The following is a 13,164-nucleotide window of genomic DNA, read 5'->3' on the forward strand; positions in this document are numbered from 1 at the left end:
CTCCCCCGTGGCTAACCTGAAATATCCTATAGCACGCTCGCACACCAGCTAATAAAACATCTACGGTCACAGACAAAAACACACAACTTTCCCCTGACCGAACCCTGGCCTCAAACCCTGTCACCCACAACTATCCCCTGACCGAACCCTGGCCTCAAACCCTGTCACCCACACACACCTTTCCCCTGACCGAACCCTGGCCTCAAACCCTGTCACCCACAACTATCCCCTGACCGAACCCTGGCCTCAAACCCTGTCACCCACAACTATCCCCTGACCTAACCCTGGCCTCAAACCCTGTCACCCACAACTATCCCCTGACCTAACCCTGGCCTCAAACCCTGTCACCCACAACTATCCCCTGACCGAACCCTGGCCTCAAACCCTGGCCTCAAACCCTGTCACCCACAACTTTCCCCTGACCGAACCCTGGCCTCAAACCCTGTCACCCACAACTATCCCCTGACCTAACCCTGGCCTCAAACCCTGTCACCCACAACTATCCCCTGACCGAACCCTGGCCGCAAACCCTGTCACCCACAACTATCCCCTGACCTAACCCTGGCCTCAAACCCTGTCACCCACAACTATCCCCTGACCTAACCCTGGCCTCAAACCCTGTCACCCACAACTATCCCCTGACCGAACCCTGGCCTCAAACCCTGTCACCCACAACTATCCCCTGACCGAACCCTGGCCTCAAACCCTGTCACCCACAACTTTCCCCTGACCTAACCCTGGCCTCAAACCCTGTCACCCACAACTTTCCCCTGACCGAACCCTGGCCTCAAACCCTGTCACCCACAACTATCCCCTGACCGAACCCTGGCCTCAAACCCTGTCACCCACAACTATCCCCTGACCTAACCCTGGCCTCAAACCCTGTCACCCACAACTATCCCCTGACCTAACCCTGGCCTCAAACCCTGTCACCCACAACTTTCCCCTGACCTAACCCTGGCCTCAAACCCTGTCACCCACAACTATCCCCTGACCGAACCCTGGCCTCAAACCCTGTCACCCACAACTTTCCCCTGACCGAACCCTGGCCTCAAACCCTGTCACCCACAACTATCCCCTGACCTAACCCTGGCCTCAAACCCTGTCACCCACAACTTTCCCCTGACCTAACCCTGGCCTCAAACCCTGTCATCCACACACACCTTTCCCCTGACCGAACCCTGGCCTCAAACCCTGTCACCCACACACACCTTTCCCCTGACCGAACCCTGGCCTCAAACCCTGTCACCCACAACTTTCCCCTGACCTACCCCTGGCCTCAAACCCTGTCACCCACAACTATCCCCTGACCGAACCCTGGCCTCAAACCCTGTCACCCACAACTATCCCCTGACCTAACCCTGGCCTCAAACCCTGTCACCCACAACTATCCCCTGACCGAACCCTGGCCTCAAACCCTGTCACTTACAACTATCCCCTGACCTAACCCTGGCCTCAAACCCTGTCACCCACACACACCTTTCCCCTGACCGAACCCTGGCCTCAAACCCTGTTACCCAGAACTATCCCCTGACCGAACCCTGGCCTCAAACCCTGTCACCCACAACTATCCCCTGACCGAACCCTGGCCTCAAACCCTGTCACCCACAACTATCCCCTGACCTAACCCTGGCCTCAAACCCTGTCATCCACACACACCTTTCCCCTGACCGAACCCTGGCCTCAAACCCTGTCACCCACACACACCTTTCCCCTGACCGAACCCTGGCCTCAAACCCTGTCACCCACAACTTTCCCCTGACCTACCCCTGGCCTCAAACCCTGTCACCCACAACTATCCCCTGACCGAACCCTGGCCTCAAACCCTGTCACCCACAACTATCCCCTGACCTAACCCTGGCCTCAAACCCTGTCACCCACAACTATCCCCTGACCGAACCCTGGCCTCAAACCCTGTCACTTACAACTATCCCCTGACCTAACCCTGGCCTCAAACCCTGTCACCCACACACACCTTTCCCCTGACCGAACCCTGGCCTCAAACCCTGTTACCCACAACTATCCCCTGACCGAACCCTGGCCTCAAACCCTGTCACCCACAACTATCCCCTGACCGAACCCTGGCCTCAAACCCTGTCACCCACAACTATCCCCTGACCTAACCCTGGCCTCAAACCCTGTCACCCACAACTTTCCCCTGACCGAACCCTGGTCTCAAACCCTGTCACCCACAACTATCCCCTGACCGAACCCTGGCCTCAAACCCTGTCACCCACAACTATCCCCTGACCTAACCCTGGCCTCAAACCCTGTCACCCACAACTTTCAACAGCCGCTTTCAACACCCTTCTCTCTCGTTTAGAGAAATAGGAGAACACAATGTGTTCTCACAATGAACACAATATAGGGAACCTCATACTTTGCATTAACACACAGCTACACACAGCTTAAGAAAAACACGTTTTCTATCTTTTAAATCAGCAGTCTTTGATAGAAACACAGCCTCCTATACAAGACTAGAGCCTGGATATCTGAAACAGTATTATTCTATATAAGACTAGAGCCTGGATATCTGAAACACAGCCTCCTATTATACAAGACTAGAGCCTGGATATCTGAAACACATCCTCCTATTATACAAGACTAGAGCCTGGATATCTGAAACACAGTCTCCTATACAAGACTAGAGCCTGGATATCTGAAACACCGCCTCCTATACAAGACTAGAGCCTGGATATCTGAAACGCAGCCTCCAATACAAGACTAGAGCCTGGATATCTGAAACACAGCCTCTTATACAGGACTAGAGCCTGGATATCTGAAACACAGCCTCCTATACAAGACTAGAGCCTGGATATCTGAAACGCAGCCTCCTATACAAGACGAGAGCCTGTATATCTGAAACACAGCCTCCTATACAAGACTAGAGCCTGTATATATGAAACACAGCCTCCTATACAAGACTAGAGCCTGGATATCTGAAACACAGTCTTCTTCTATACAAGACTAGAGCCTGGATATCTGAAACACAGTCTTCAATACAAGACTAGAGCCTGGATATCTGAAACACAGCCTCCTATACAAGACTAGAGCCTGGATATCTGAAACGCAGCCTCCTATACAAGACTAGAGCCTGGATATCTGAAACGCAGCCTCCAATACAAGACTAGAGCCTGGATATCTTTAGACTGAAAGGCAGCAGAACGGAGAAGGGTTTAGAAGTCTGACCCACAGGATAGACAACTAAAGGGTTAAACAGATTGTACACTTCAGATAATGCAGCCATGAGATCATCTTACAGACGATGACATGCTCCACTGCACCGTGGCTGATCCACATGGTGGGATTCTTCCCAGACTCAACATGTCATGTAGCTGTAGGTACTAGTCACTGGTACAGACAGCAGTCCAGAACAGGCTGGTTCTGTCCGTGTGACCACTAGTCACTGGTACCAATAGCAGTCCAGAACAGGCTGGTTCTCTCTGTGTGACCACTAGTCACTGGTACCAATAGCAGTCCAGAACAGGCTGGTTCTCTCTGTGTGACCACTAGTCACTGGTACCAATAGCAGTCCAGAACAGGCTGGTTCTGTCCGTGTGACCACTAGTCACTGGTACAGACAGCAGTCCAGAACAGCCTGGTTCTGTCCGTGTGACCACTAGTCACTGGTACAGACAGCAGTCCAGAACAGGCTGGTTCTGTCCGTGTGACCACTAGTCACTGGTACAGACAGCAGTCCAGATCAGCCTGGTTCTGTCCGTGTGACCACTAGTCACTAGTACAAACAGCAGTCCAGAACAGGCTGGTTCTGTCCGTGTGACCACTAGTCACTAGTACAGACAGCAGTCCAGAACAGGCTGGTTCTGTCCGTGTGACCACTAGTCACTAGTACAGACAGCAGTCCAGAACAGGCTGGTTCTGTCCGTGTGACCACTAGTCACTGGTACAGACAGCAGTCCAGAACAGGCTGGTTCTGTCCGTGTGACCACTAGTCACTAGTACAGACAGCAGTCCAGAACAGGCTGGTTCTGTCCGTGTGACCACTAGTCACTGGTACAGACAGCAGTCCAGAACAGGCTGGTTCTGTCTGTGTGACCACTAGTCACTGGTACAGACAGCAGTCCAGAACAGCCTGGTTCTGTCCGCATGATACTGTTACCATTTTCCTAAACTGAGGATCCAAAACACTCCAAGTGTTTTTCCATGTGTTCTGGATAGTCAGTAGTTCCTGACCAGAACCTCAGTTTGGGGAGGAGAGGGTATCAGCACATTGAAGACACACTGCTGTGCACAGGGCTCCTATTCACACTCTTACCCCACTGTGGTTTGTGTGTGTGTGTGTTAAGGTCACTCAGGGAGAATGGTGACCCTCTTACCTGACTGTGGTGTGTGTGTGTGTTTGAGAGAGTGTATTAAGGTCACTCAGGGAGAATATAGAGCCTCTTACCTGACTTTGGGTTACAGAGCACCGGGGGGCTGCTACTGAGGGTGGGACTGCTGCTATAGTAACCACTGCTGCCACAGCTGCTGCTCATGCTGCTACGACGAATACCCACTATCATCTTGATCTCTTTAGTAGGACTCACTGAGAGACGAGAGAGAGAGGCGAGAGAGAGAGAGAGGCGAGAGAGAGGCAAGAGAGAGAGAGGCAAGAGAGAGAGAGAGAGGCAAGAGAGAGAGAGAGGCAAGAGAGAGAGAGAGAGGCAAGAGAGAGAGAGAGAGAGAGAGAGAGGCAAGAGAGAGAGAGAGAGAGAGAGAGAGGCAAGAGAGAGAGAGAGAGAGAGAGAGAGGCAAGAGAGAGAGAGGCAAGAGAGAGAGAGAGAGAGGCAAGAGAGAGAGAGAGAGAGAGAGAGAGAGAGAGAGAGAGAGGCAAGAGAGAGAGAGAGAGAGAGAGAGGCAAGAGAGAGAGAGAGAGAGAGAGAGGCAAGAGAGAGAGAGAGAGAGAGAGAGAGGCAAGAGAGAGAGGCAAGAGAGAGAGAGAGAGAAGAGAAGAGAGAAGAGAGAAGAGAGAAGAGAGAGAGAGAGCAAATGTCCTTTATTCATGAGCACATTTTCCCCCTTTGATGTCATCAAAAACAAATGAAGGTCCGAGAGACTTTTTCCCCCAATTCAACATTTGTTTCTTTTCAGAGCTAAACACTAATTATGTCCCAAATGGAGCCCTATTCTCTATACAGTGCACTACTTGGGACCAGAGCCTTATGGGTCCTAGTCAATAGTAGTGCACTAAAGGGAAAAGGACTGTGTAAAAGCAGTGTTGCTGTCGTCAGAGGTCTGAGTTGTTAGTTGTGAAAGGATGTGTAGGAGTATCTAATCACTCTTTCCAGGTAAGCTCTATATTGCCTCCATAAAGCAGGACGTCTCTAGACTGTGGCAGGCGGTGGAGCAAAGTCTAAAGAACCATGTCATTGTGGGATGTGCATCAGTACTCTGCAATATCCTGCAGAACGTAGAGAACCCTGCAGAACGTAGAGAACCCTGAATCCTGCTGAACATAGAACATGAAAGATGGATAAAACATATTGTTGCATCTCTGTGTAGTGCTTATGAACATGTTATGAAGTCTCTATAAAGCCACAGTTTGTTTAACTAGAGAGCCTGTTGTCCATGTATTAGTGTGACACCGTGACATTCAGCTTTAAAACCCGACCGTGTTAATAGCATCATAGGGACAGGCAGGTAGACTAGTGGTTAGAGTGGAGGGGCAGGCAGGTAGACTAGTGGTTAGAGTGGAGGGGCAGGCAGGTAGACTAGTGGTTAGAGTGGAGGGGCAGGCAGGTAGACTAGTGGTTAGAGTGGAGGGGCAGGCAGGTAGACTAGTGGTTAGAGTGGAGGGGCAGGCAGGTAGACTAGTGGTTAGAGTGGAGGGGCAGGCAGGTAGACTAGTGGTTAGAGTGGAGGGGCAGGCAGGTAGACTAGTGGTTAGAGTGGAGGGGCAGGCAGGTAGACTAGTGGTTAGAGTGGAGGGGCAGGCAGGTAGACTAGTGGTTAGAGTGGAGGGACGACAGGTAGCCTAGTGGTTAGAGTGGAGGGGCAGGCAGGTAGACTAGTGGTTAGAGTGGAGGGGCGGGCAGGTAGACTAGTGGTTAGAGTGGAGGGGCAGGCAGGTAGACTAGTGGTTAGAGTGGAGGGGCGGCAGGTAAGGGTTATAGTGGGATTCGGCCCCAGTCTGACAGTAGATAGTGTGGGTACAAACAACTCCTGATGTAAAAAGGGCTTTATAAAGACATGTGATTGCTAGACATTGAGGTTTACCAGATAGGAAGCTGGTGTTGCTTCCCTCTGGGTTCTGTTTGCGGAGACAGAAGGGGCTGTCATGGCTCTCTGGGATGGTACGACAGCGCTCGTTCAGCAGCTCCATCAGACGTCGTCTCCTTCGGAAGTTCAGTCTGAACTGGTACAGCAGCCCTCCATCCACAAAGTGGTGCTTGTTGGTCACTGTCAGGGAGAGAAACACAGAACAAAACGATTGTTTAGGATCGTTCAGTTACTGTTTCATATAACTGACTGTAAATCCTGGTAACTAGTTACTGACTGTAAATCCTGTTAACTACAGTAACTAACTGTAAATCCTGGTAACTACAGTAACTAACTGTAAATCCTGGTAACTATAGAACAGAAGGTAGTTCAATTCCAAATCCTGTAACTCTTCAATTATTCCATTCAGACAGAACACCTCTGATAGTGCCTCCAATGCCAGTAATCAGCTAAGTCTCTTAGGGTTGGACACAAACACACACTCTCCCTCTCTTAGCTTGGGCCGTCATTGTGCCAACACACTCACTTGGCTAACGCTCAGTACAGGGGGAGGCTCTGAATGCCCCTTAAAATCCCCAAATCCCTTGAAAAGACATAAAACCAACTCTGACTGACTAAAGCCATCCTGGAATCTAAATCTGACTGTCACTTGTGTAACTAAGCCATAAAGCCTGCATAACTGTGCCAAGGGGTAAGGATTTAAAGGAACACAATATTTTGGTATTTGCTTCATTAGTCCATTGTTGATATAGTCTCAAAATGTTAGTCTCAATCAAGTTAAGATATATACATTTAAAAAATACAGACATACAGCTGGTATGTTCTACTTACTAGTCTGGTTATGGATGCATCTTGTGATGCTATAAAGCTGTTGTTGTGACTGTATGAAGTGGTTTTGATCCTGTGGTTTTATAGTGATGGATTGTCCTGTCTGGCGTCATTAAATGACAACTACGGAAATATTCCTCATCTGCAGTTTGTGTTTGTTTGTTTTTTATCCCAGGAGGAAGTTCTCTCCTGACGTTTGGTAAGAGTGACAGTCCAATGCAATTCCCCCAGTCTAAAAACATCGCAGTTACCACAGACACATTTCAGCAATACAAAAAGTTAATGATTCAATCATAATCTGGTCCATAACCAAACAATAGTTTCTGATTATGTTTTGGCACCTCGTGCCCTAAAAAGGGAACGATCAGGATTAAAAAAGGGGGTTGATTGTGTGTATTCAGAACGCTTGTTGCCATGGTGTTGATTTACAAAAATCTAAATATCAGCTCATTGTATTTCAAATAGAATTGAACCAAAACAACAACATGTTCAGTGACTCTTGGTTACGTTAATTTATTCACCCATTGACTCGGTTGCACATGGTGTTGGGCCACAAAGATCAAATCACCAGCTCTCTGTGTGAGTCTATCAACCAGGAATGCAGTGATTGTGTGGGACAACTGAACCAAAACAACCCACAATGTGGATCCATCCAGGCAGGGCTGCTATTGTTCTACAGTTCAGACATTTAAAGTATGCAGTGTGTGTGTGTGCGTACGCTGTCGTGTGCGTGTGTGTGTGTGTGAGTGTATTGTTATGATGTGGGGGAAGGTGAGTGTTAGGACATAGACAAACACACTACCATGGCACACTTCCACACTCCAACCCCAGGTGGCAGCACCAACCGGGTCACGGCTGGGTTCTGCCAAGCAGCCTTGATTATTCCTCAGGAGCGAGCGATCAAGTTGATTCTGAGAGGAGGCCAGAAGCCTCTCAGTCTTTGTTCATTTCTGTGTGTTAGTCAACCTCTTCACGTAGGCCTCTATGTATTTTTTTGTGTGTTTACATATATTTTGGGTCACCACTTTGAACAAAAGACTAATCTGCTTGGACTGACCGACCAAGGGACTGAGCTGGCCCTGGACCGAAGGTAAGTTTGCCATCAACCTGGGGACATGTACATACAACACAGTCCTCATACGCTGATTTCTCACATAGGCCTAGCTACGTGGTCTGTAAGCTAAGACCCGCTAGACATTAACGGGTGCCATTTTGTCACGTCAGACAGCGTCACTCCTCCGCGACGCTAGTCCCTCATCCGTTCTGTCTTGTAGGTCGTGGAACTCATATTCAAATTGGAATATAGCGCAACCGCCATTCAAAAAATGAAAACCTATAGAAAACATTTGAAACTCACTGCGCTCTCATTTGACTCTACATGAAATAGGCAGAAAAATGAACCAGCTAAATTATTACAAACGTTGACAGTGATTTAATAGTTTAAAACAAACCGGTGGCTATCTCCTACACGCCGTGTAGCTAACTATTATAGCTAGCTAGCTTACTGACATAGCTAGTCCGCAAGCTCTTCCTTCACTGACATAAAAAGCTTGCGTAGCCTGTTTAAATGACCCTGAAGATGTAGACATGGAGCCCCACAATGAAGAGGAACTGACTGTTATCAAAAATCTGTCCTTGGATCAGCATGTTTCTCCATGATTGTAATTTTAGGTCAGCAGATGACAGCACATCTGCTGTGCTGTCATCTGCTGTGCTGTCATCTGCTGTGCTGTCATCTGCTGTGCTGTCATCTGCTGACTCGTGAGACTACTGCAATGGCTCGTGGGAGAAGAACAGCTACTTTCATGAAAACTCATAATAACGTTAGCGTTACTTGCTACAGTAGCTTGCTAGCTAGCTTTTGTTGGGAGATTTCAACATTGTGTGTGTGCAGCACTAGGTAGATAGCTGGTTGGTTAGAAGCATAGTTTCAGTTAAAGATCATTTCAGTGACTGGCTCGACTGTTTTATGCTAGTTTTCGTGCCCATGGTCAAACTTCAGAAATACTGCTCATTGAAGCACAATAATCATTAGCTAGATGTCAAATGTGACTACTAAGACTTAATCACAATTTTTTAAATGAATTGACACATTTACGGTTTTACCTAAGACGATGTCTCCTAGGTAATATTTTCTAATGTCATGGCAACCCATCGTAGCCGGTCTACTTCTACTTCTGATGATGGCTACTTATTGCTTTCGTACCAGTCTGGTCTGTGCCAGCCGAGGTACCAGTCTGGTCTGTGCCAGCCGAGGTACCAGTCTGGTCTGTGCCAGCCGAGGTACCAGTCTGGTCTGTGCCAGCCGAGGTACCAGTCTGGTCTGTGCCAGCCGAGGTACCAGTCTGGTCTGTGCCAGCGGAGGAGAGGAATGCAGCCACAGGCAGGGTGTGAGTGGTGGGTGTGAACCCAGCAGTGATGCAGTCTCTCTGGGGTTAGAGCCCTGCTCTCTGCTCCCTGGTTAGCCCATTGTCCAGGGCCCGAGAAGAGCACACTTGAAACAGACATGCTCTGTACTACACAGCTCAGCACACTGGGAACAGACACGCTCTGCACTACACAGCCCAGCACACTGGAAACAGATTGTATCTCAGAGCCTGTACTGAGCCAGCAGGCAGTACCCACACAGTACCATCCTGCTGCTGGCTTGTCTCTGATGACAGATAAGCAGGGTTGGGCCGCTCCGAGGATGGGAGACCATTCTGATGTGTCACAGTCAAGAGAACTAGAGCTGATTATATTAATGTGCTGAACACGTGACCATGACGACAAGGTAACCATGACGACAAGGTGACCATGAGGACAAGGTGACCATGAGGACAAGGTGAACAGTACATGGGACTGATCCTGCAGAAAGAGGAGGTTGACTGGCTCAGTAATAGAGACAGGTGATCCTGTAGAAAGAGGAGGTTGACTGGCTCAGTAATAGAGACAGAGAGACAGGTGATCCTGTAGAAAGAGGAGGTTGACTGGTTCAGTAGACAGGTGATCCTGTAGAAAGGGGAGGTTGACTGGCTCAGTAATAGAGACAGGTGATCCTGTAGAAAGAGGTTGACTGGTTCAGTAATAGAGACAGAGAGACAGGTGATCCTGTAGAAAGAGGAGGTTGACTGGCTCAGTAATAGAGACCGGTGATCCTGTAGAAAGAGGAGGTTGACTGGCTCAGTAATAGAGACAGGTGATCCTGTAGAAAGAGGAGGTTGACTGGCTCAGTAGACAGGTGATCCTGTAGAAAGAGGAGGTTGACTGGCTCAGTAATAGAGACAGGTGATCCTGTAGAAAGAGGAGGTTGACTGGCTCAGTAGACAGGTGATCCTGTAGAAAGAGAAGGTTGACTGGCTCAGTAATAGAGACCGGTGATCCTGTAGAAAGAGGAGGTTGACTGGCTCAGTAATAGAGACAGGTGATCCTGTAGAAAGAGGAGGTTGACTGGTTCAGTAATAGAGACCGGTGATCCTGTAGAAAGAGGAGGTTGACTGGCTCAGTAATAGAGACAGGTGATCCTGTAGAAAGAGGAGGTTGACTGGCTCAGTATACAGGTGATCCTGTAGAAAGAGGAGGTTGACTGGTTCAGTAATAGAGACCGGTGATCCTGTAGAAAGACGAGGTTGACTAGCTCAGTAATAGAGACAGGTGATCCTGTAGAAAGAGGAGGTTGACTGGCTCAGTAATAGAGACAGGTGATCCTGTAGAAAGAGGAGGTTGACTGGCTCAGTAATAGAGACAGGTGATCCTGTAGAAAGAGGAGGTTGACTGGCTCAGTAATAGAGACAGGTGATCCTGTAGAAAGAGGTTGACTGGTTCAGTAATAGAGACAGAGAGACAGGTGATCCTGTAGAAAGAGGAGGTTGACTGGTTCAGTAGACAGGTGATCCTGTAGAAAGGGGAGGTTGACTGGCTCAGTAATAGAGACAGGTGATCCTGTAGAAAGAGGTTGACTGGTTCAGTAATAGAGACAGAGAGACAGGTGATCCTGTAGAAAGAGGAGGTTGACTGGCTCAGTAATAGAGACCGGTGATCCTGTAGAAAGAGGAGGTTGACTGGCTCAGTAATAGAGACAGGTGATCCTGTAGAAAGAGGAGGTTGACTGGCTCAGTAATAGAGACAGGTGATCCTGTAGAAAGAGGAGGTTGACTGGCTCAGTAGACAGGTGATCCTGTAGAAAGAGAAGGTTGACTGGCTCAGTAATAGAGACCGGTGATCCTGTAGAAAGAGGAGGTTGACTGGCTCAGTAATAGAGACAGGTGATCCTGTAGAAAGAGGAGGTTGACTGGTTCAGTAATAGAGACCGGTGATCCTGTAGAAAGAGGAGGTTGACTGGCTCAGTAATAGAGACAGGTGATCCTGTAGAAAGAGGAGGTTGACTGGCTCAGTATACAGGTGATCCTGTAGAAAGAGGAGGTTGACTGGTTCAGTAATAGAGACCGGTGATCCTGTAGAAAGAGGAGGTTGACTGGCTCAGTAGACAGGTGATCCTGTAGAAAGAGGAGGTTGACTGGCTCAGTAGACAGGTGATCCTGTAGAAAGAGGAGGTTGACTGGCTCAGTAGACAGGTGATCCTGTAGAAAGAGGAGGTTGACTGGCTCAGTAGACAGGTGATCCTGTAGAAAGAGGAGGTTGACTGGCTCAGTAGACCGGTGATCCTGTAGAAAGAGGAGGTTGACTGGCTCAGTAATAGAGACCGGTGATCCTGTAGAAAGAGGAGGTTGACTGGCTCAGTAATAGAGACCGGTGATCCTGTAGAAAGAGGAGGTTGACTGGCTCAGTAATAGAGACAGGTGATCCTGTAGAAAGGAGAGGTTGACTGACTCAGTAATAGAGACAGGTGATCCTGTAGAAAGAGGAGGTTGACTGGCTCAGTAGACAGGTGATCCTGTAGAAAGAGGAGGTTGACTGGTTCAGTAATAGAGACCGGTGATCCTGTAGAAAGAGGAGGTTGACTGGCTCAGTAATAGAGACAGGTGATCCTGTAGAAAGAGGAGGTTGACTGGTTCAGTAATAGAGACAGGTGATCCTGTAGAAAGAGGAGGTTGACTGGCTCAGTAATAGAGACAGAGAGACAGGTGATCCTGTAGAAAGAGGAGGTTGACTGGCTCAGTAGACAGGTGATCCTGTAGAAAGAGGAGGTTGACTGGCTCAGTAATAGAGACAGGTGATCCTGTAGAAAGAGGAGGTTGACTGGCTCAGTAATAGAGACAGAGAGACAGGTGATCCTGTAGAAAGAGGAGGTTGACTGGCTCAGTAGACAGGTGAACCTGTAGAAAGAGGAGGTTGACTGGCTCAGTAATAGAGACAGGTGATCCTGTAGAAAGAGGAGGTTGACTGGCTCAGTAGACAGGTGATCCTGTAGAAAGAGGAGGTTGACTGGCTCAGTAGACAGGTGATCCTGTAGAAAGAGGAGGTTGACTGGCTCAGTAGACAGGTGATCCTGTAGAAAGAGGAGGTTGACTGGCTCAGTAGACAGGTGATCCTGTAGAAAGAGGAGGTTGACTGGCTCAGTAGACAGGTGATCCTGTAGAAAGAGGAGGTTGACTGGCTCAGTAGCAGCTCTACTCCCTTCTGTATTTTAGTCTGTCTCTGTCACACAGAGGAAGCCCAGTTCCAGCAGCAGCCTGGGTAGAGGACAGAGAGTAGGACAGAGAGCGTCAAGTGGGTGTGCACGTGACATTGGTATGCCGCGCGTGTGTGCAACACATGCTACCGGTGTGCGTGGGTGTGTATCTGGGTTGATGATTGTGTGGGCTGTGTGTGTGTGTGTGTATCTGGGTCGATGATTGTGTGGGCGTGTGTGTGTGTGTGTGTGTGTATCTGGGTCGATGATTGTGTGTGTGTGTGTGTGTGTGTGTGCTGTATGTGTGCTGTATGTGTGTATCTAGGTCGGATCACACACCGTTGTCCAGAGGTGAGCAGCTGATCTCGGTCGGGAACACCCTGGCCAGAGACCAGAGGCATGACGTCCATCTGTCTCTGATCAAGGGTTCACCCCCCCCCAGTGGAACCACCTCTGAGACTCAGGGACATTCACTCTGTAGCCATGCAGGTGGCCATGCCCTGTACATGAGTAACTGGTGTGACTTCCTGCTTTTAACTCCTAGTGCAGCGAAGGACCTATTGGAG

The 13,164-nt window shown here is 49.1% G+C and overlaps 1 protein-coding gene across 4 annotated transcripts in view; it reads right to left on the minus strand.

Moving 5' to 3' along the window:
* The window catches only part of LOC116371608 (DEP domain-containing mTOR-interacting protein), an 80,498-nt gene that overhangs the window by 40,240 nt on the left and 27,094 nt on the right, over window positions 1-13,164 (minus strand). For all 4 annotated transcript variants that reach the window (XM_031820507.1, XM_031820506.1, XM_031820509.1 and 1 more), the window contains 2 exons: window positions 6,217-6,399; window positions 4,409-4,546 (listed from right to left, as the gene is read on the minus strand). In XM_031820507.1, coding sequence (XP_031676367.1) covers window positions 4,409-4,546; window positions 6,217-6,399 — 321 coding nt within the window. The remainder of the gene's footprint in view (window positions 1-4,408; window positions 4,547-6,216; window positions 6,400-13,164) is intronic.

The sequence above is a fragment of the Oncorhynchus kisutch genome, unplaced genomic scaffold (assembly GCF_002021735.2).
Source record: "Oncorhynchus kisutch isolate 150728-3 unplaced genomic scaffold, Okis_V2 scaffold3444, whole genome shotgun sequence".
NCBI lineage: Eukaryota > Metazoa > Chordata > Actinopteri > Salmoniformes > Salmonidae > Oncorhynchus > Oncorhynchus kisutch.